Source organism: Centropristis striata, chromosome 12 (genome assembly GCF_030273125.1).
Source record: "Centropristis striata isolate RG_2023a ecotype Rhode Island chromosome 12, C.striata_1.0, whole genome shotgun sequence".
Lineage (NCBI taxonomy): Eukaryota > Metazoa > Chordata > Actinopteri > Perciformes > Serranidae > Centropristis > Centropristis striata.
This window is the reverse complement of record NC_081528.1, coordinates 23130139-23155102: the sequence shown is the minus strand read 5'-3', so window position 1 is coordinate 23155102 and position 24964 is coordinate 23130139. Positions and strand designations below refer to the sequence as shown.

Here is a 24964-nt window from a genome sequence, read left to right as displayed (position 1 = left end):
TTGTACTTTTACTTCAGTAAGTTTTGAATGCTGGCCTTTTACTTGTAGTGGAGTAATTTCACAGTGTGGTGTTAGTACTTTTACTGAAGTAAAGGATCTGACTACTTCTTCCACCACTGCCCAAAAGTCACTAATTATAGCCACTCAAATGTGAGAATTTGCTGCTTTTCTTATTCTTGTCACATATGATTTTTTTTCATATATATATATATATATATATATATATATATATATATATATATACGTGTGTGTGTATGTATGGTATCTATTTGAATACTCCTTGTATTACTCCTATGTGTGTATGTAGTTTATCTTTTGACATTTCTTTTTGCATAATTGTTGTTTACAGTTTGAAAGGAAAGCTAACATACCACTTTATTTATATGGAAAGGGAATTAGTCATGCAGCTCAGTATGTTTTTTCTTTTATGCAACTAATACAGCTCATTGGCCTTAATTTGTTTGGATGCTGGGAGATGCTGCTAGTTTTTCTTAAGTAATGCTTATATAATTACATAGAATACCAGAGCTCACTGCCTGAATGAGTTTTACCTGAAAGTCTGGCTACCGAGATGTTGTGTGTCGTGACGACTATCAACAGTGTGTTCATTTTTTCACTTGTGTGACTGTACGGGGCTGAAATGGAGAGTTCTGACGCAGGAGAATTGTGAATTGTTTGCTGCAGTACTAAATAAGCACTGTATCTAGAAAAGCTTGTTGCTTTTCTCACTCCACAGAAAAAGCTTAACCTTACCCCTACCCCTTTTGAACAGTGATCAGTGAACAAGTCAAACACACACACACACACACCCTGCAGAAAGCTCTGCATTCTCCCAACTGATTTTCAAAGGCTCTGCATCCATTCTGTGTTTGCTCTGCGCTCGCTCCCTGACTGCTCTTTCATCATCCACCCGTCATCTGAAAAGCATCTTAAATGATTATGTTTCAGCTTCTCCCTTTTTTTTTTTCATACTTAATCTCGCCTTCATGTTCACGCTCCATTTGGCTTGACGGCACAAAGGTGAATCATGAAAGCCTTTTTTGTTTCAGATTTGTGTCATTTTCATTGCGTAAGCTCCGCCGCTCTGTGCCTCGGCGCTTGTCGGGGACCCGATATGTAACGCAACATGATTTCTGCTGTTGCTGTTCAAGCTGGCTTCTCTTGAGGTGAAGAGACACACGGAGAGAGAGAGAGAGAGAGAGAGAGAGAGAGAGAGAGAGAGAGAGAGAGAGAGGAAAGACAGGGATTTGACTCAGGGGATTTTGCTCCCAAATCATCCAGTTGCTTTTTTTGTTTTTTTGTTTTTTTGAAAGTGCAATTAGAGCAGTGGCTAAGTGTCCTCCTCTGCCTATTAATCCCTAACAATTAATGTGCGTAGTTCCATGAAACATATTGGCAACTTTCTTAAAGTGAGATTAATTTGGCGGCAGGAAGCTGAGTGGGCCTTTGTGGAACTGGTTATCTTTCCTTAGCACATTGGTCTAAGCTCTCCAAGCCTGGTGGAACGAAGTGTGTGTGTATGTGTGTGTGCAAAGGGAGTGTGATGCAATGTGGGTCATTTGGATGGTGTGAACATCACAAGGTTTTTAGATTGCTTTTCTTGATTGCGTGCAAAATTGGCCAGGGAAAAAAAAAGAACGATGCTATTTATTTTCCAAGTCACTGCATTAACATATAATTGATTCTTGATTGTTTTCTATTTGCGACCAACCAAAGATCCTGCCCTTCTGTTTTTAGCTCTCTGTCTGGCCGAATTGTTGGAGGCGTCTGGTGGTTCTTCACCCTCATCATCATCTCATCCTATACTGCCAACTTGGCTGCTTTCCTGACGGTGGAGAGGATGGTGTCTCCTATAGAGAGTGCTGAGGATTTGGCCAAGCAGACGGAAATCGCCTATGGAACGCTGGATGCCGGCTCCACCAAAGAATTCTTCAGGGTGAGAAACCAAATGTCAAACATTCAGTCGAAAGTCAAATACCAGTTTGAGAATCATGTATTTGCCTTGGTGTTTGGTGCATACAATAAATATTCAAAACAGTGTTTCCAACAGTCATGGAAACATTATTAGACCATTGTTTTCTTCAATTTCTTGTTCATTCTAATCCCTGGTACAACTAAAAACAACAAAAATAGCTCATAAGTGTTTAATTTAAGAGCTGATATCTCACCATTTTCCATGGTTTTCTTGTTAATAACCAAAATCATTATCAAGAAAACCACAAAAAATTTACCTTTAGTTGTACCAGGCATTAAAATGAACAAGAAATTTAAAAAACAATGGTGGTGTAATATATTTTTCTATGACTGTAAATATGGAATAGAAAAATTACGATAACATAAATACAACTCATACTTTAGAAATACTATAACTTACATACAACTCTGTACAAATTGAATATGATTACTTTGAAAAGGGAGAGCTGTACAGTCTTGTACAAGAAGTGTAAATGTATTTATCAGAGCATGTGCAAAATTTCACAGCATAGAATGTATGTGCAATGAGAAACAATAGTCCAAGGTGTGTGTTAATATAATGCATAGAGACAGATGACTATGGTAAAATTAAATTTACAATAAAAACAACACAAAACAATGCACACCAACGCAGTCATCTGCAGCTCCATCTTGGCATGCAGAGCATTTCTTGCAACTGCTTCACAATCGTATCGACTCGTGTTTCACCAGCTCGATGCTTGTAATGTGCAGCAGCAGCAGTGGGAAATGTTGGCTTTGCATTATCAGTAACAGAATCAATATATCTCTGCTATAGTGTTAGGAGAGTAAACAGTAAACATTGAGGCTGACATTAATGAGATCAAATTACAAACAGTAATTGCTGGACTACATGCATGCATCATGTCCTGTTGATCCGGTGTGGAAATGGCGGACTCTGCCACTAAAAATTAAAACTACTGTATAGAGAACTAGCTACAGAATGTCAACACATTTAGGCAGGAGTTTGTAAGATTAAGTTGCGACCAACTGAATAGCTCTCCATTCATCACTCCCTCTCCAAGCCCTCAGGTAACATTGAAAAGCGAATAGCTGTCTTTAGATCCAGTATTTGGTTTGTCCATACATGCAGTGGTGGAAGAAGTATTCAGATCCCTTACTTGAGTGAAAGTACTAATACTACACTGCAGAATTACTTCACTACAAGTAAAAGTCCTGCATCAAAACTTACTGAAGTAAAAGTACAAAAGTTTCAGCGTCAAAATGTCCTTAAAGTATCAAAAGTAAAAGTACTTGTTATGCAGAATGGACCCACTCAGATTGTTTTATATATTCCAATATATTATTGTATTATTATACATATTGATTATGTTAGCAGCATTTTACTGCTGTCAAGGTATAGCTTATTGTAACTACTTGATATACTTTTATGTGGTTTGATTTATAAACATACATACACATCATAAATTAATTAATATATTTTTCATGTTGAATATTGACCTGAAATGTAACTAGTAACTTAAGATGTCAGCTAAATGTAGTGGAGTAAAAAAGACAATATTTGTCTAAAATGTAGTGGAGTAGAAGTATAAAGTTACATAAAATGGAATTACTCAAGTAAAGTAAAACTACGTCAAAATTATACTAAGTACAGTACTTGAATAAATCTACTTAGTTACATTCCACCACTGCATACATGCCTACTGTAGAAACATGGCTGGGGCCCTAAACAGACATGAAGGGTTCATTCTAAGGTACCAAATACTCAACTTAGTTTCAGATGATTATCCATGAATGAAAAATTTAATTATGAATGCTATATTCCATTTAAGCCAATACAGGTGCGTTTTTATAAATTAGAATATCATAGAAAATGTATTTATGTCAGTAATTCAATTTAAAAAGTGGTAATAACACATTATGTAAATCAATTACACACAGAATGAAACATTTCACGTCCTAATTTATTTCATTCTAATTATAATGATTATGACTTATAATTAATGAAGACCTAAAAAACTGGAATATTACAAAAGACCAATTTTAAAAAGTATGTTTAATATGGAAATGTTGGCCTCTGAAAAGTATGTCCATCTATATGACTCAATACTTGGTTAGGGCTATTTAACTTACTGTACTACTGGAAATGAACCTTTCCATCATATTCTAATGTATTGAAATGCACCTGTAGGTCCCCCTAAATCCTATTTGGTAAAATTACTATAAATGAAAAAAATCAAACCATAATAATATCTAAAATTATAGCTTTAACACAGCATCATACAGAATTAGGATAGATGATAAAGTATTCACACTGACACTTTCTCTGTCTTCCCATCTCCTTCATTTACAATTTTGGTTGTCAGAGGTCGAAGATCGCCGTGTTTGAGAAGATGTGGTCCTACATGAAGGCGGCTGACCCGTCCGTGTTTGTCAAGACCACAGATGAGGGCGTGATGAGGGTCAGGAAGTCCAAGGGCAAGTATGCCTACCTGTTGGAGTCCACGATGAACGAGTACATAGAGCAGAGGAAACCGTGCGATACTATGAAGGTGGGAGGAAACCTGGACTCTAAAGGTTATGGCATCGCCACGCCCAAGGGCTCCCCTCTCAGGTAAGCCCCTGCCACTGCAGCGTGGCTGGATAAAAGCCTCCCAGAGCTTTTATCTGAGCTTGTGCATGAGCTTCATCTGTCACCTATGGATTTGTCCATTGGCTTCACTTCTTGCTGCATCTTTATTTATGCATCTTTTTATCATAATAACCCCACATGTCAGCATTAGTATTCTGTTCCACATACTCTGAATGCATTCTAATCAGACATAAAATGCATGCCATTCATTTTACAGTACTTTATTCAACTTTTTCCTTCTTTTGCACACTATCACAAAGACATTCACAACTTCATCATGCCCCTTTCACCACTTAAAACACTTTTGTTTGTGCCTGTGTATGCATATATGCAACGAGCCTATTCATAGCTGACTTGTGAGCACTAGCAGAAGTGTAAAGTAGGACTATGAGATTCTCTTTAAGCAACACTTGTTTTCCTGCTGCCCTCTAATTACATCCCAAACCTTCTTCATTAGCATTTGTCGTGGCTGGTTTCACGTCTGCCTCTAAAACTGAAGCATCCCCTCAAACACACAGCAACGCTCATACAAAATGCAAATGCACCTCTCACAAAGCAGCAGGGCCCTTGAAAGCAGGATTACAGCTTAAAGGACCACATCCCATATGGCTACTTTTCCCCTTCCGCCAAGGCTCGCACCTTGAATGTGAAGTCAGCAGAGTTGAATTCATTTTTGCCACATTCAATGTGATAATTGATGTCATGAAGGATAATTCACACTGGATGTACTTTTTCTGCCATCGATGTCCGAGAGCAGCAGCTGTCTTTTCATATTGCATTAACACCCTTAACCAACTTCCCATTCATGTTTGTCTTGAAACTACAGAGAGAGCACAGGAGCTGGTGGCATCTGAAGCTTTTAATCTATCTCTAACAGGCCTAATTTATTTTAATGAAAGGAGCCATATGGGGAGATTTCATTCAAACTGGCTAAGGATTCTTTGGGGGTTCCACATTGGTTGGCAGCCAAAGGTCAGAACACGCTGACTAGAAATGTTGCCTTTGTCTAACTCAGGGGCTCCATTAAAATTTAATGCAAATTACATTCCGTACAGCAAGTAAGTGCTGTATTAGTGACAACTGGTGAAATTAATCTGCTCCCAAGACATACAGTCACATCGGTGCAAACTTACAACGCAGCAATGATATGCAGTGTTGAACTGCTGAGGATGGCCCCATTATCTCCCTCTCTCTGTGTGAGTGATTTATGTTATTGTCTCTGGCCCTTCACAGATGTCTGATACTGAGTTTCATGAACAGAACAAAATTCAGGATTGCAAGTGTTGCATTAAAGATAGGAAATTTTGAATAATTCAAGTATTTTTTTTATGGTTGAAGTAGAAATTGAGTATTTTTGCTGCTCACTTGGGATCAGACAACAGTGAATGTCCACTGGATTCAAAGAGTTGGGTTCAATCACACCTGCAATGCATTGTTAATGCATCACTTTGCACAGAGTTCTGAAAGTAAGGCTGCGCTGACTCGACTTCTTTTCTCTCTATGCCAAATCCAATACCTAAACACAGGCTTTCTCCTGATGCCAACTACAGACAGGGAAACAGGGCTCTTCTTTTTTCTTTTCTTTTTTTAGTACAAAGTTCTGAACAAAGGTAGACCATCAAGTTAATCTTTTCAAATACATGTGGCGTGAAGTTCTTCCTTTGAGATAACTGGTGTTTACAGATACAGACCTTACAAACAGCACATGCACCTGCAAAGTTGGGATGCTATGTAAAAATTAATAAAAAAAAACAGAATGCATTAAGTGTATTGAGTGCATATACTGTATTTACAAAAAACAAAGATGTCCTAGTTTTAGCATTAGATATCTTGTCTTTGTGCTGTATTTAATTGGATATATGTCACAAACGAATTGCAAATAATTGCATTCTGTTTTTATTATGTTTTTCACAGCATCAAAACTTTTTTTGGAATCAGTGTTCAAAATAACTTCCCTACAAGAAGTGCAAAATAATCTAAATCCATTTTTGGTTAGCCAAGTAGGAATGCCACTATCATCAGAGTATAAGTTTACTGTTGTCTTCATATTAAAGTGGCTGTACACTGATTTCAGAGCCTATCAGTTGCCTGCACACAGCTCTCAATATGGTGGTGGCTGAGCCGGTAGCTATATGCTAACGGTGCTAGTACCAGGACCAACAGGCCTAAAAATGGCAACAGTGGGGACACAGCTAACAGTGTAACCCGAGGGGAACTGATGGGTGGCAGTGCAGAGCAGCGGCTGCTGTGACGCACACAGGGACACACATACACTAAACACGAACGTGCTGTCAGACAAGCTACCACAATTTTTAGTTGTTTGTTGTCAACAAAGAAAAGAAAAGCTCAGATTTAAACACACACAGCGGTAGCGTGACTACATTCTGTGGTCAGGACACCATTACTGCATTATATCTTCACATGGCAAGTGCTTTTTACTGCTTTATTAATGTTCTGACTGTACAGACTCTTTAAAATGCATTTATTGTGCTTCACAATTGGAAAATAAGAGTTTTGCAGGTTGCAGAGCGCCTTTTTGTTGAAGCCTACAATTTTTAAAAAATAACAAAGAATAGCATTTTGCCGCAACTCATAACCTGTCCTTGAAAAATGGTAATAAAACATATTACATTGTGCGCTTTTTACACTCTTAAGATTTTTCAACTGAAGGCTTTAAGGGTGCTCCTGCAAAAATGCAAGCTGCATTGAGCAGAAAAATGCTAGACGCTCAGGGATGCTAAAGCAGCGAGCAAAACACTCGAAACCGACTGCAAAAAGCCACCACTGGCTACTAAAAGCACTGTGTCTGATCGAAAACGAACAACAGTACCTTAATCAAATTTAGCTCACTGCAGCAAATTAACAGAGCAGAAAAAAATTGAATGTCATAACAGATCTGCTTATTAAGGTCAGCATTAGAGCTGATCCCAATATAACACATCTGAACACCCCTACTGGCATCTGAAAATATATATGCATTTATAATATTTATATTGCAGGCCTGATTGAAAGCAGCACTTTGAAAATAAATGCTAAACTGACTCTTCATTTCACAGGATGTACAGACGGCCTGTCTTCAAACTGCACTCTGTGTTCAGTCTGGGAAATGTTCTGTATTTATTCTCCCTGCTTCATTCCTTACATGTATGATGTCTAGCCACCCCCATGTCTGCCTGACTGTTAATCCCATCCCACCTAACATACAGTCTCGAACCAACTGACCAAACTAACCTGCAGGTCTTCATGTCCACTCACTTTGACTTCTTTCCTTCTGTCTGGGCTGAGAAAGAATTCAGAGGTTTTACCAGCCCTGAGGATACCTGTGTTCCCTACAGCTGTGTTGTGCACTCACGGCCGGGGACAAAGACTCTCCTGCTTCTGCTGCTGAGAAAGGCAAAATATCACCAAACTAAATTGTCACTGCACAGAAGAATTGACACTGATTTTAGGAGGAAAAAAAACAATCTGGCAAAGGCTGTAATCTTCACTTCTTTTATGCAAATTCTGATTGCAGATTGTGTCTTTCTGTGATTTGCAGATGGGGAGAGTCTTTGTCCGCGGCCAGTCAGCTATAGGAAATACACACCCACACTCACCAGGGAGAGAGAGCAAGCCTTGAGGAGATGCTTTGGATGAGCTGGTTCATAAAGATTCATGCACAGGACTCTGTCTATAGTTGGTCTCATGGTTTCCTTTCAGTGTGTTTAACAAATAGATTTGTTGAAGAATTGAACCTGACAGTTAAAACATTGAAAGCCTCTGTCTACATTTGTCTCTGCTGATAGTTCAAAATTAATCAACACAGACTTCTATTCACCACCATGCAGTTATGGGTTGAATATTGATAGGTTAGTTACCATAGCAATCCGTATGCTGGTGCCACTGAAAGGAAATTACCATCTGTAGACAGACTTCCGCATCCAAGGCATCTCCATTTATAGTGTCTGCTCTGCCTCCTTCTGAGGCCCCTGCTTGGTAAAACCTGACTCTACGACTGTATGGGCGCTCAGCATTTCAGCCCATTGCAGATACACAACTAACATGTGCATCTAAAGCCAGTACTCCTGCTTCATATCAGTAGTTTTACGCAGGAGTTTCTAATTGTAAGTCAATGTTGTCATAATCACCACCACCATGCGACCAATCTCTTTATATCTGTCCCATAGAGTGTCTCCTAATGGCTATCGTTCTATATTATTTTCAAGAAACCCAGTAAACCTGGCAGTGTTAAAACTGAACGAGCAGGGCCTCTTGGACAAATTGAAAAACAAGTGGTGGTACGACAAGGGAGAGTGCGGCAGCGGGGGCGGGGACTCCAAGGTCAGAGCCAGTTTGATAAACCCTGCGGGTAACCCACCCACCACTGGGAGTGGGGGGTTGTGGGGAGGGGGGTAACCGGCAGGCCCACGCTGCACTACCACTCAAGCAACACTCAATGTCTCTTTGGTGTGGGGAAGGGCAGAGGAAAAGTGCCCATTGGGAGGGGGGTGATTATTTGGCCTGCAGTGGATACATTTAAAAACTACAGAGGGGGGACTTTTCTGTCATGTCCCCTGCTTAAACAAAATGAACATAGTGTAATTAAACCAACTGCATCTCTGGTGCTCAATGATGTTTTAACCCTCTGAACCCAAAGCAGTTTTTTGTTTGTCACATTTAACTTACTGTGGCTTCATTCTTTGTAGCAATATGTAAGTCTTGCATCTCTATGGAAACAACACAATCATGGCTACAAGTAGAGAGAACTCTTAACTCTTTAAGCAGTATAACACTGCTTCTATAATATCTATTATAATGCTGGAAATCACACATTTCTTTGATAATTCTTTTCACAAAAGTTGGAATTAAATGGAATCTATGAATACAACATTTTTGCAAGCGGCCATACGTTTTACCAGTATAGGGGAATAGGGCCACACATTCTCTACCGATTGAACTATTAACATTTTTACAACCTCTACTTTAACAATCTATTTTTCCTCTCCCCTTGGGTCTGTGCAAACAGCCTACAGTTTAGTCCAAGTTTTAGAATTTAGAACAGAATTTAATGGGTTAGAGCAAAAAGTTCATTTTTGGCCAAATATTAAATGAGACAGGTTGCATAAAGTAAATTTTATAAGATATTACTATTTTGAGCTTAGATAACAGAGCTTATTTTTCCTGATGGAAGCGTCCATCACACATAATTTGTTCAAGGATTGTCAGAAATTTTAAATTCCAGTGATGATTTTTATTTTTCCAATTTCTGGCTACAACAAATATTGTAATTTTGGCAATTTAAAAAGCAAAATAAAACATGCACTTCAAACCCTAGCCAGCAGGTAATGGAGTTCAGAGGATAAAAGCCCCATGCATCCATTTAGTTTGGCCTTGGGCTTGATTTGTTCCATTTTGGGAGGGGGGATCAATCACAATAATTTACTTTTAACAAAAGATACAATTGGAAAATCCATGTTGCATAAGTGAGGGTAAGCAGTGTGCCGGTTACCCAAAGTGATATAGTAATACACATCTACTGCCTTAGGGAGCAAGCCAACCAAGCTAGATGGAGTATTAATGCATATCACTTTGTCTCTGATGCTTCTAATGACGTTTATGCTCTCTATATATGTGTGTGTGTGTGTGCGTGTGTGTGGTGTGTGAAAAACTGTTTGTTTTTTTGTTTTGTTTTTTAGCAAGGTCACATGAACGTGTGTATGTATTTGCTGCTGTGTGTCTCTGAACTAATAACATAAAATAACATGGTATAATATGTTATTTATGTTATTTCCTTATGGTTGGAAGAATCCCAGTAAACCTAGCGGTGTTGAAACTCAATGAGCAAGCCGTCTTAGACAAACTGAAAAACAAATGGTGGTACGATAAAGGGGAATGTGGCAGCAAGGACTCCGGAAGAAAGGTTAGTCTCCGACCTAAACCTGTCACCTCACAGCACCTCCCAGCACAACCCCGCCCTGATCCTAGACCAGCTCCCAAGTCCAGCCCTCAGCCTCTATTACACTGAGCAATACTCCCCATGTGGTTCCAGTCGTACTGCTGTATTGGCCCGAACATAAGACAGTGCATCATGTTTTAGGATCATGTTTCACATACTTGCACATTTACAGAAAAATGTAGACAATAATATTAATAAAAATAATAATAATGATCCTCAAATCCACTGCAGTTTTTTAATTCAAGTTATTTTTGCACCTCAATTAGCTCTTGGTAGAATTTAGTTATTTATTGAAACTTATGGAAAATCAATACATCAGTCTACCAAAACAAATAGTATTATCCTTTTTTCCTTATTTTAGTTTTTGCATGCTCTGTAACTCCAGCAATGCTATATAATTACTCAAAATACAAATTTAAAATACTAATTTGATTACATCCCTTTGGCTTAACAAAAATCTACTCCTACTACCACACGGTCACCCATAAAGTTATAATAAAATATTGTTTAACTCTTTCCATTAAATAATTGTGACAATGTAACTTATTCTTGACAGGGAAATAGGGATATCTTCTCAAAACTTTATTCATAAATCAATCTATTTTACACATATCACAATGAAAATGAATCCACAATTAAGAGAGGATTGTGTCTGAAAACAAAATCATTCCAACTTTATGGGCGACCATGTACTATAAATCTATACTGTTACTATCACGGCTATAATTTGTACTGCTGCTGCTGCTGCTGTTACAAATTCAGTACCTAAAATGTAGGATATTGCTAAATTAGTATTTAAATGTTTGCTGTGTTTTAGCTGACTGTGCAGTACATTTCTGCTGTAACATTAACATGAGGCAGCAGCAATATTTTATATGTAAAGAGAGCTTATGTAACTGGAATCATTGTCAATTAAAAGAACACAGTAAATGCTTCAGGATAGGGTAAGAGTAGTAGAAATAGAGTGGGCTCATAAAGTCAGCAAACTGAGTCATAAAAAGCTAAAAATGTTGTCTTATATTCGGGCCAGTACTCTGGTAGTGCTCTTATGTCTCTTTTTTCCCACTGAGTTTGTGTTGTCAGAATTTAATGTTCATTACCAGCGTGTAAATAAATATTATGTGGTGCATTAGTTCAGATTGTTACAATGGTTTGTATTAGTGAATACAGTTGAATAAATCCTCTTAAAATAGTTTTCCAACTTCTAAAACACACACACATACACACAGATCAAGTGTGATGATAACCTTGAGTTTGTACTGTCGACTGAATATGAATCACTCTGAGAGCAATTTGCAACTCTTTCCCAAGGAGAAAAATAAGAAAAAGAGAAACAGAAGGATGTGAGGAGGACAGATGATGACATTAGGCCATTGGACTTTGTTGAACCCTTCAAACATGTTGAGCCATAACCTTTGCGCAATCCTGCCGAGACCTCTCTCACTGAAGGGTGTGTGCATGTAGGGATGCAAACCCTGTCAATCTGCTAGATCAACCCCGAGTCACAGCAAGTCTGCCACTGTGCATTTGCATGCATTTGCAGTTTATGTTACCTGTCACCACACTACAAGTGCCAAGACTTTATTTTCTTCTTCCCCTTCATATTTTGATCCTTTAGCGCAGGACTGTGTCAAACCATGTGCAACGATGGGCTGTGTGTCCGGGGAACACGTTCGAAAGAAATATTTTCTTATCTTTGCTAAAGCGAGGAGTTCCATTTAAGGAGAGATTTAGTGGAATACACTGCCATTGATCAGTCAAGAACCTCTTTGCAGTACAGTCACATAAGTCTATATTTAAATGTGGTTTACTGGGAAATTTTAAATCCCTCTATAGTTAATATTTATGTGGTTTGGATCATAACTTGACTTTAAAGGAATAATTTGACAGTTTGGGAAATATGCTTATTGACTTTCTTGCAGAAAGTTAGATACCACTGGTATGAAACTAGAATCAGCAGGGGCACCTCTAAATTTAATCACTTACCATGATATATCTTCTTTGTTTGATCTTGACACAAACAAAATAGTTTTTGTGAATGTCTTTGTGTTTAGAGGACACACAAATATGGACATCTGATTGCTTTGTAACCTCACAGCAATGATTGAACTTGTCAAGTTCCTGTAAAACCTCACTGTTACTTAAGTAAAGTTCAGAGATGCTGGTCCCTGGATAGTTTCTGGACCGTATGCCAAGCTAAGCTAAATGCCCTCTGGATCAAGCATTTTATTAATAATATCTGTATGCTAACTATGTAGCTAGCGTCTCCTGCTGGTTAGCTTAGCTTAGCTCAAGGTAACAAATTCTGCTTCACCCGCATCTGTAAAGCTCACAAGTTAGCACATTAAATCTTGTTAATTTGAGTCAAAAACTAAAGTAAGCTAACTAAACCATTAGCTTTTTACCTGTACGAGGCTTTGAGCTAATCTAGGCTAACTGGCTGCTGGCTACTTGGGTAAATTTTTGCCATGCACAGATAACTGTGTGTTGATCCTGTCATTTAACTCGCGGGAAGAAGAAAAAAAGATATCCATTTAAGATAAATTAACACTCACAACCTTAGTATATGATTATTTTTGTTTGGGGTAATTTTCTAATCTGCTTAAAAATCTCATAAGCTCTTTAGAGCAACTCAAACTCACTGCTCTGAACAGTTACTAGCAGGGTGAAGAACTAAGTTTCATTAGTAACTCATGTCTTTTGTTGGTTTTAAAAGTATTTGTAAGTTTAGACACGCACATTTATTCAAAAACATTTCTAGAAATTTGGCCTCTACCCTAGGAAGCGCTCCAAAAACAGCTCCAGGGGATAAACATAAATTCAGCAAAGTAGAAGGAAGTAGTCTCTGAAATTACCCAGTGTTGTCCGTGTTCAAAGCAAAAGCTTGAAAAGTCGTCCTCAGTAGCACATGGTTTCACACACATGCGTTGGTATAAAAACCTTATTTACATTGCATAATGCTACTTAATTCGAGGGTATATGTTGATAATATTTGGTCAGAATACAGACTTAATGTATTGAAATGCAAATGTGCCTTTTATTTAAGTGAATAGAAGTAATACAAGCCTGCACATGGAGGTAAAGTAGAGCTATAATAAAAATGGATTTACATGCTATAACATACTCATTAAGCCCTTTTGTTCCACGAAGAGCCCTTTAGGTTGAATGATTTAAGTCTTTATGTTAATGATTCCATTTAATTACACACTATAAACGGGCATAAATGTAAGTAAGGGCCACTGCGATAGAGCATAATGACCTATTATATGGAGCAATGTCAAACCTAAGACTTGTTTGTGCTGTTGCTGCATGAATGCATGTGATGTGGGGTGTGAACACTTTACCTGTACCTCTTCCCTCTATGATTTCAGAGAACAAAAATGGCTATAAGTGTTTTAACTTAGAAGGTTAATATAGGCCATGTTTGAAATGCTCAGAATTGTATACGTCATAGAAAATATAGAACTGTATATATTTTCATTATCTGGGGCCTGTCTCACAAAGTGAGTGTGATATACTCAGGTTTCAATAATATGGTTGATATTTTAATATCCTAAGTAGCCTGGAACAGGGAAATAAATAGCTGTTCGTTTCTGTTATGATGATGAAAAAAGTGTAGAATTGATCAATTTAAGGGAAAAAAGCAGAAAATTTTCATTAATGTTGCTTGTGTTAGTGGAGAGAGGAGCACTGCGGGAGTTTGATTTGTGAAATTAAAAAAGACTTGATAAAGGCCTGTGACCGAATTGTAGCTTGAATAAATCACTGGGAGTTAATTTTCAACATGCAGATATTCTTTTTTAATTAAAAGGTTGCTCCTCATTAGGACACAGTCAGAATACTTTTTAGGGTAGTATTTATATGACAGCGTCATGAAGCATTCTCTGTTCCTGCAGTGAGGGGATTTGAGTGCTACAGTCTCCAATTACAAGACCTGCTTTGTTTCTCAGAGAGGAAGAGTGACACTACAAATCTTAAATATATTTCTGATGTATCAAATTGTCTTAGGGGGCAGGGAACAAAGTATGCCATTCTGTGCTCTAGTATCTGTCATTTTGATGTTACTAGCTTCGACTCTAGCTGTAGTGTGTGTGTGCAGGGATGACATGTTTTTAGCATCCGCATCACACTCAATTTATGTGAAACCAGAATTTGATCCAAAGTTAACCAGCATACATATTTAATCTTACTTTGTGAGACAAGCTTCCAAAACATGTTTTTATTGCTGATGTTTCTTTTCTGTGTCGAGTTCTGTGTGTGTGTGTGTGTGTGTGTGTGTGTGTGTGTGTGTGTGTGTGTGTATGTATGTGTGTGCTTTACTTTACTACCTATCCAACAGGGGACCTTAAAACCAAAGACACAGTTTGGAGGTCCTCTGTTAGTCATGCTAAAATCCTGTCTAAAACTCTTTGGTTATTTTTTTTTCTATTTTTTTATTCTTTTTATCTTCTCAACTAAAAAAATATCATTATTATTCCCCAACCTTGATTTTTTATTATGTTTTTGTAAGAAAATATAAATGCTCAGCTTCAGTCTTTACCAGACCTTTTAAATTGTTAAGTCCCCAGAAAACACCTTGACAAGTATTTACAAGCAGAGTTTTTGTAATTGACTTTTATCCTCAATCTTTATTTATGGGAATGTTTATTGACTTAAATTACAGAAGAAAGGTCCACACTTGTATGTGCGTGTGTGTTCTTGTGTGTGGGTTTTTTTGTGTGTGTTTACAACCTTTCACTTGTGATTCCTGTTTGTGAGACTAATGTTGTTCCTGTAGTACGTGTGTGTGAATCAGTCTGTCTTCAGTTTTGTGTGTAAACCTGTAGATAGTGTTTTGTTGCCACTACCCCTCCTCACCACTCGGCTCCTTCCTCTCCTCCAGGACAAGACGAGCGCTCTGAGCCTCAGCAATGTGGCGGGAGTCTTCTACATCCTGATCGGCGGCCTGGGCCTGGCCATGCTGGTGGCGCTGGTGGAGTTCTGCTACAAGTCCAGGACCGAATCGCGCCGAATGAAGGTGTCCACCGCGCGAGCCGCTGCCGCCTCAGCCGCTCAGGCCTTTCACTGCTCAGCCTTAGACAGTGGTGCTAGCGCCCCCTACACAGAGCTGCAGAGCTACGGCCTGTACGCCAACAACACTGTTAAGATATAAGGGCAGAGCACAGCCACGGGGTAGGAAACGCTGTGATTCAAACCATGATGATGATGATGATGATGATGACATCCGCCTCCTCACCCTTCCGCCCATCTAACCGTGATCACAGTAGGGCCTCTCACGGCTTCCACCGCAGTGCAAACGCTGTCCTGTACCTCTCTCTATCTCTGCCGCTACCTCGCTCAGTCTTTACGTCACTGATCTACTGCAGTGTTGTTGAATCACTTGATTTTTAAATTGCCATTATGCCTGTTTGACCATGATCTAAAGTTTACATTTTTAGCATTATAGCTGATATGGAAACAAAACAGTCAGTTTTCCTGTGTCAGCATTGCAGGGTTGTTGGAATCTTTAGCATGGTTTGTCTTTAAAGGGACAGTTCACTCCCCAATCCGACATACAGACAGGTGCATCTCAATAAATTGGAATATCATAGAAAAATGTATTTATGTCAGTAATTCAATTCAAAATGTGGAAATGACACATAACATAGATCCATTACACACAGAATGAAACATTGCATGTCTTAATTTATTTAATTTCTTCTACTTATAATGAGTATGGCTTACATTTAATGAAGACCTAAAATGGAGTGTCTCAAAAAAAAATAGATATTACAAAAGACCAATTTTAAAAAATATGTTTAATATGGAAATGTTGGCCTCTGAAAAGTATGTCCATCTATATGACTCAATACTTGGTTGGGGCTATTTGACTTGAACTACTGGAAATGGACTTTTCCATCATATTCTAATGTATTGAGATACACCTGTACTTTACCTCTTAGCTGTAGTACTATTTATCAGTCCAGATTGTTTTGGTATGAGTTGCTGAGTTTTGGAGATTTGCTCCTAGCTTGTGGAGATTAGTTTATAGCTAACCAATACAGCTCGCTCACTAATTGCCTCTGAACAAGCTAACGTTACAGTTCAGCCGAGGAGGAAACTATTATAACTTACATTTCTCGCTGTTATGAGCATCTCGTCCATTAGTAGATGCATGCTTCCATCTGCGTGGTAATACGGCTGGCAGATGTAGTTTGGTAGAAAGAAAATAATTCCTAATTGGGATTTCATGATACCCTAAATTTAGCAGTCGATACAAATATCAGTGGAATTCCACAATTCTCTATACCTATGTTGCTACCATGGTATCCACAAGCTGTGTGCCATTTACTTCTATTATATTAGAGGTATAAATAGTACTACAGTTAAAATATGTATTTTTGATTTTGGGGTGACCTGTCTCTTTAAATGTACCTGTCTCAACCCTTACATTTTATTGACTACGTGTTGATATTAATATCTCATTTATATCAGTTACTTTTAATGTTGGATAATATAAAATCTAAACTCAGTACTTAAATACACATTACACTTATTACAGCTTACGAAAATGTTCCTTCTAGTTTAACCCCATTACTACACTCATTACAATAATCTCTTAGCACACATTCACAAATGAAGACATTTCACTTTGCAGCACAGGTATAAAGGCAATTTGAATCACAGTGGTCCATCTATCTACCTCTGTCGCTCTGAGCAAATCTCTCCCCTGCTCCTTCTTCTCTTTTTGCTGACTGTCTCGCAAACGCAGGGCCCATTGTGGTGAACATCCTTTATATGTATACCATAAGGCAGGCCTGGTACATGTGTTTCATCACTGCTTTAACCTAGAACAGTCTAACACAAGCTGTTTGTTCAGAAATCTGAGAGTAAAGACTTGTTGCTTGTAGTGCCTTATTTGGAGATGTGAGTTTTCTCCTCCGACACAGCAGTGGTATCTTAGCTGTTAGTCATCTGCTTCGTGGATCAATTTGCAACAAACAACCTTTGATTCATTCTTCCAACATCAAAGCCCCTCGCTGATATACTCTTCATGTACGTAGTGAAAAAAAGAAAGCCAGGGCCAAGACAAGGAGTGATCTTCTACACGAATCTCTTATGTTTTAATCAGCCCACGAAGAGGTACCTGATCAGTATGCTGATGAGATTGGCGAGCAGCCTATTAGTGCAGCAGCGCCTTTATGCTGTTTGGCTTGAAAGAAACAACAACGCCGTTCCAATTAGAGGCCGGTGTAATTCTCCAATCCCCACGCAGCACTCACTGGTTGCTCCAGATCTCACTCGCTTTGCCCAATTTAATCAGCTATAGAATAGGGGATGCAGGCAGACACCAAACAGGCACATACACACTCGCACATGTGTATCACACATCATTAGGTCGGCTTTCGAGCCTGGTGGCTTTTATTGTGATAGACTGGAGAATGGAGCTATTAACCCAATGAGTGAAGCCTCAGCTCCCTTTTTACTGCCCACACTTCGCTCTGCTCCTCCTGTTACAAATTAGGACATTGATGCACATCGGCCAACACCATGGTTTACCACCCGCGAATATCACTCAGGCCCAGATAAAGAGGATGAAATGTAGCGCCCTATGACTCCTAACAGCTCATTCTGCTCTTGAATCTTTCGGCGTGCCAGCACCACATTCAGATAGTGACATCAACAGCTGCTTATGCGCATATATTTATGTATCAACGTAGGAGAAATTGCATAACTTATCTTTATTCTTCTATGGCTGAAAAACCTTTTAAAGGACATAAAATACTGTGCACTGCTAGCTCTAACTGTTGCATAAGCTTTCTCTGTTCTGACTAGGACATAATGCATGCATGTGTATGAGACTTAAATAAAGTGTGTAGACTGACAGTAATCCCTTTGTTTGTCCCTGACAGCAATCCATCAACGACGCCATGCGCTGCTCCACCCTGACCAGGATGAGTGGCAACGGGAGCGGCGGAGAGAACGGACGAATCCTCACCCACGACTTCCCCAAGACCGTTCAGACGCTGCCCTGTATGAGCCACACCGCCAGCATGGGACTGGGTGCCTCCGGCATGTGATTATCACATGACTGTGCTGGCGGCGAGGAATAGGCAGGGTGGGGCAGGAAAAAAAGAGCACAAGACTCTAATGACCTCAAAATCATGGCTGTCTGGTTTGACCCATCTATTCTCCCGGCTGTCAGCGCGCCCGACTTGAACAAGACTTTACCTACTGCCAAAATGCACTCTCAAACCGCTCCTTACAAACTACGAACAGAGACTTGCAACATTTTTTTTAATAAGTGGATGTTTGCAAAAGAGATATGGGGAAAAAAAGAAGGGAAATGTGCTGCAATAAAGAAGCGGGCGTGTTTTTGAATTTTTTACGGTGTTCATTTGTGTGGGGAAAAAAAGAACTTTATTCTTCAGTGTGACGCCTGCGCTGTGCCATTTCGATGGAGCTGTTTGACGTTAGTCTGCGTGTGCAATATCTTCACCTCCACTGCTGACCTTGTACTACCTAGATGCTTTCTGATGGCTGACGAAACGTGTCTTTGCACAGATGTGGCAGAGGAGGACAAACACTTGTGACTGCTACGATGATTTAATATTGTTTTGGGACATTCCCGCTCTCTTTCACTCTCACATTTACACGCCATTTTGGAAGGACAAAGTGCTCCGTGTAGCATAGCCAGTTTTTATGATATAGTATATGGTTTACACTGTTGTTGTAAGAGCTTTGTCAAAAGTAGATTGATTTATCCTCGACTGAAGGTTAACGCTGTGTAAATCAGCAGCTGAACAGGCTACAACAAACATGCATTGCTGCTACACCTCATTTAACACATCATGCCTTGTCTTTGTGCCATATGACCATTCTCACAAAATGCACACAGAAACACTTACTGGGTCATATGTTTGACCAACAGATAAATAGAGAGTTTTACTATTTAATGATCACAAAAACAGTCAGAGGGCAAATTCAGAAATGCTCACTTTGACCCGAGAAAGGTGATAGAATAGAGAAAAGACACATTACTCTGTGGCTATGTACAGTACTGAGTGACCTTACACTGTATTCTACTGTTGTGACATTCATAGCATATCCATTGATATACTAGGGAGTCTATCCGCAGCACATGTCATATAACAAAGATCGACAAATTCAGATATAATCTGGAGAAAATAATCCTCAAACTATTGTTGGAGCTGTTGCTGCATATTTTACTCCCTCCTGTGATGTATTTTCAGCTCTATTCAGTTTTAATGAAATGGGCAGCACAGCTATTCACTCTCAATTCATTGAGATCCCCTGCAGATTGTGCATGGCCTAGAAAAGGAAAGTTGGCCTCCTCTTGCTGTTGCTAGCTAGCTCAGGAAGGAGGCGGGATTAAAACACTCGGTGTGACTGACAGATTCACAGTTACTTTTATCTTTGTTTATTGGATATCAAGGTTATGTGGTCACCGCACTGCTCGGCTGTAGAGTTCTCCCTTTCAGATCATGTAAAGGAAACAGAAATCAGAGTGGCAGGCCCTGAACAGTAGAGGGCAGAGATGACAAAGGGCAGACAGAGAGTCTGAGTTGGGCATGTTGGCCTTAAAGGAAAAATCCACCTGAAGACACTTCAGTACTGCTAACACAAAATGACTATTGGTGATGTACTTTGCATTTCTTGGCCTGTTTTGTCGGTTTGCGGAGTATTTTACATTCTCATGACTGACCAGCATTGACAACAGCAGAATATTTAAAGGACATGGTTATATAAACTCGTGAAAGGACATGATAACAATATGTCGGGTGTCCTGTATTTCTGTGAAGCAGTGAGGATTTGGCAATATTTAACACAAAATGTGATGACAGTTATCAGGTTGCCGTAGGCCACTGTCAATCAAACCTGATTAAACCTACTGCACCCACACAGTCCTGATAAAGCTGATTAGTTCTTAAATGTTAAACTCTTATTGAATAACACTTGCAACAACAACAAGTCTTCACTGTGCATCTTTCATGATAAAGTTTCTGCCTTTTATTTTTGTAGTGGATTTAATACTTTCTGATTTCCCTACCCTGCCACTCAATCAACCTTGATTCCTACAGATTCACATACTCAATACAGCTCAAAAAGCATAGTTTCATTTGTAAAATATGCTTAGTATTTTCCTAAAATGGCCAGGTACTGTAGGTTTAACCAAGTGTCACTCAAACTGGAATAAATAGTGAATTTGTCTGAGACTATTTTCAGCAGTGGATTAATACACATTTGGTGCTTTAGTAACTTTATATATAGCAGCCTGACGGTGTGGGATTTACTAAAAAAAAAAAAACGGTGCCCATATTTATGATAATGAGGGAAAATGTCAGCCAGTGCAGCACCGGGGCTCAAGGATGTGTTTTTAATAGTCAATCTTAGTAAATGTTAAAGATCCCCATAGATATTATTGGATGTTTTACAACCTCTAACGCTGTGTCAGCCACTGCCAGTTACAGGCTAACAAACAACATAAACTAGTAAAACATTTAATGTTCACTTTCTGTTCTGGTAACGCCAGCTATTTGGTGCACAACAGACTCCTCGTCTGAGTCTGGAGGCTCAAACATGCATGACTGAATCTCTCCTACATTTCCTCTTAAGTTTCATTCATGCTCCCTTTACGTACAAAAGTTTCAAACTTCCTTTACATTGGTATGGATGTCAAGAAACATATCCACTAGAGGGCAGGGCTGCTCAGAGGCAAACATGGCAACAGTTGAGCTTGTAATAATGTACCACTTTGCACCATGTGGACAGAGATAGTTTTATTTTTTACTAACATCACCTAAAAAAATTACCCGTTTTTAAAAATTCTTCTTCTGATCCTATGATTGTGTCTTGCCTAAACTGTTACAGACAGAAGGCTCCATTTACATATCTCACGATGAGCATTACTGATCTTTAACACATCTCACTGGTCAAACTAGATGGCGGTGGTGGCATAGACTGCATAATAATAGTGGACTGAGTCACTGTGATGTCAGCATATGGTTTGTGGACTCTGGATTTGAAGTCTCCAGTTTTGCTTTTTGTCCATCTCTAACTTGGTTTATGGCCGTTGCCAAATTGTATTTTTGCAACCAGCACATGCACAGAACAGCGCAGGAGTCGGAACGACACTACAACACTAACCAAGCTAGCTAGCTAGGTAGCTAGCAAATGGCAATTGTTATTTAAACTACAGCAAACTCCTTAGAGTTTCTTTTAGTCCAACCGAACACTGAGCAAGACATTTTTAGATGACCAAAATGATGTAGTTAACTTTGATTAATTGAAAACTAACTGTGAAAGGGTCAAAGCTCAAAGACGGGCTGTGGTCGCGACCTGTCAATCATAAGTAAGCTCCACCCTAAAGCGTAACCTGCTTTATCGTCTATTTTACTCTAAGTGGGACCATAATTTGCAAAATAAACATCTTGCTGTATTGAAGACATGACTATAAACTCATACTCAAAATGCAGCTTTCATGCACTTCTGCATTGGCTTCACTTTTCAGGCCCAGAGGTTGCAGCTTGGCGTGGCAGAGACCAAATCCACAATTTATCAGTGAGGGGGGGGAAGAGTAGATGTGCTTCCAACCTGTTTTCCAAGGTGTTCCAAATATCAATCCCCGCAGACATTGTTGGTTTTAGTCTTTTCATGAGAAATATTCACAATAAGAGAGAAACTGAATGTTGCCAGCCTTATCTTTTCAACTCAACAGTCTGAGAGGTGAAAACTGTCAAAGCAGGAAAGAGACCAAAAGCAGTTTTTCACAGTGCATCACAGCCAGAGGCTATGTAAAGGGTACATTCTGTGCCTTCTTCCAACACGAGCATCTTTCCCTCTTACCTCTCACTTTCCCTCCCCCCACCTACACAGATATTTCACTGCAGGGTACAACAATTTCAGATACCTGGATGATCAGAAATAGGAAATCTTTCAGTTAAGTCCGAGCAGATGAAGCAGGTTGGGAAAAAATGGCAACATAAGTCCTGAAATGCACTGAACATCATCATCATCACACATGGTCGATATATCTAAGAGTTCAGCAGTGCCCAAAGGTGTGATTTTACTTTAAGGTGACTGGAAGGTTGTTGCTTGAAATGGGATTTTAACTGCTGCTGGATGCCAGAGGTCAGCTTTAGATTATGTACCGCACACTCCAGCTGACCTCTCGTTTCACAGCAGAGGCCAAGCGCCTGTACAAAGGCAGCACTCATCCCCTGCTTCCACTGCTGGCCGTGTATTAGTTTTCTTCTCCTCTGAGTTTCTGCTTTAAAAAAAAATACGGTACCAAATCTAATGTATGACCTCTCTTTCTCTACATCGTCATACAAGCAAGAAAAATGGGCAGTCAGAGTTTACTGAAATCATACATATCTCCACCTATTATGTATATAAAAGGCTTTTCTCTTCCCCCGAGTGAAAATGTTTGTTCTCCTCCCAATCAAGCCTCAGTGTACCTGAATTAGTTACCTACCGCGTGAGTACTTTTCCTTTCTTCCCTCATCTATGCGTCTTCTTTTGCTGATGTTGTATTAATTAGAACACAGCACAGCACTCTTCAGTGGAGGCTTTACCTCCAGACAGATGTTTTATATGCCATAACAGATTTGTAAAAAAAAGAAGAAAAAAAAGACACTAAATGTTTGTATTATAAAGGAGAGTCGGGGTGCCGGAAAAGTGTTATACACTTTGATGGTTGTAAAAATTAAAACACACACACACACTGATGTTGAATAATCTGTAGACGCTGATGTTGTTTAAAGCCAGTTTTGAGTTAATTTCATTTTATTTTGTTGCAATTTCAAAAAGGATTTCCTGTTGGTGTTTTTTAAGTGCTTGAAATTTAACACCATTTAAATATTTCTTTGTCGTTTTTCCTTTTTCACAGTATTTTATTACTGGAATCTAATCAACAGTTTGTTCATCAGAAACATCATTATTGTTGTTTTTTTAAACTATGGCAAGGGTGTTACTGAGTTTTAAAATTAAAATGATGGTCAATAAATGGGTTCACAGTATAAAAAAAGTAAATAATACAACTATTAGGAACCAGACTTTTGAGAAATAAACGTTTTTTTCTAACCAAAGTGTCCTGGAAGGAAGTCATCATGCTTTTGTAACTGAATAAAGGAATAAACTATGTATATTTGTTCAGTTTTATTTCCACTTGAGTCATATATCTTACTCCGTGCCTCGGGCGAATGGGATATGTCTTTAGATATTACAAGCAGAGTAGAAGAAAGCGCTGCCTGGGTCGGAGAGGAGTGCAGTGATCCAAAAAATAATCTCTGTCTTGCGTGAACAAAAAAGCCTCTGTTACATGAGCTGAAAGATAATTAAAAAGAACCAACTTGTGTCGACTTAATGGTCCTCGCAGGGGTCGTAAAGATTATGGAGTAAAGACAACATTTAATTAAGGAGCGCCTTCGCATGCATCCTACAACTAATTTGCTATTGTATGTATATATTATTTTCACGTATAAAGGCAAGTGAATATACCTGCAGTCAATACGACAAGAAGAAAACAAAGGACACTGTCAGTACCTTAGATTATGCTTTTGCAGACATGTAGATAACAAAGGTGGGGGGAGGGAGAAAGAGAGAGAGATGACGTACAACAAAGGTCCTCGACTGGGTTCAAACTGGGGGCATTGTTATTTTTGTGCCATTTCTTATCCAACATCCATAACAGAATGGGTTGTTTGCCTATGACTAATAGATGGCTGTTCTATTTAACATTGTATAACACTGTAAAACATTGCGGTTTTAAAGATGTGGGTTAAAGTTATTAAAAACAGAACTTGGCTAGGTTAAGGCAAAAAGACTACTTGGTAAGGTTTAGAAAAAAAGTTATGGTTTGGGTTTAAATAAATATGTGGCGTGGTTACATATATGACGTGGTACCTGAACAAATCCGGCACCCGTTCTGCCTTGAGCATGGACGCCTGGCCCTTGCACCTATGCAGGGTGAGACTTGTCAGCAAAAAGGAAGGGGATTCATCATGACACACCCTCACCTTTGCCCTATGCGGACTTTGTTGCTTTTTATACCACATCACCTGACTTTGCTCTAAGCCACTCGAGGTCAGTCCTTAGCATCAAATCATCGTGATAAGCTGTTTGCACGGACGACTTATACACCATTTTTTGGGTAAGGATGGTCTGGTCTTAGAAAAAGATTTTTTAAACCGGCACAGTCATAGCAATTCACATATTTAAGATGACAGAACTATCCGTAAGGTGCCCCCATTAGTCCAAACTCAAATCTTTCTCTTAACCCTCCAGAGTCCATGAAAGCACCGGCACATTACTTCTTTATGACATGAAGACATAAAAATGAAGCCACGTTGAGTCTTGCCGTCAGCTTCCCTCTAAAGTTCTGGCTTCAAACTCCATGCCAGATTTTTTTCATTTGATGATATTCAGCCAAGTAAAAGTAA

The 24964-nt window shown here is 39.1% G+C and overlaps 1 protein-coding gene across 1 annotated transcript in view; it reads left to right on the top strand.

The window, feature by feature from the left end:
• Positions 1-23666, top strand: part of gria1a (glutamate receptor, ionotropic, AMPA 1a) — a 90533-nt gene extending 66867 nt beyond the window's left edge. The window contains 9 exon segments of the mRNA XM_059345454.1: positions 1738-1936; positions 4320-4567; positions 8791-8905; positions 15403-15537; positions 18413-18466; positions 18468-18504; positions 18507-18574; positions 18576-18654; positions 18657-23666. Coding sequence (XP_059201437.1) covers positions 1738-1936; positions 4320-4567; positions 8791-8905; positions 15403-15537; positions 18413-18466; positions 18468-18504; positions 18507-18574; positions 18576-18654; positions 18657-18880 — 1159 coding nt within the window. The 3' untranslated portion in view covers positions 18881-23666.
• The last annotated feature ends 1298 nt before the right edge of the window (positions 23667-24964 follow it).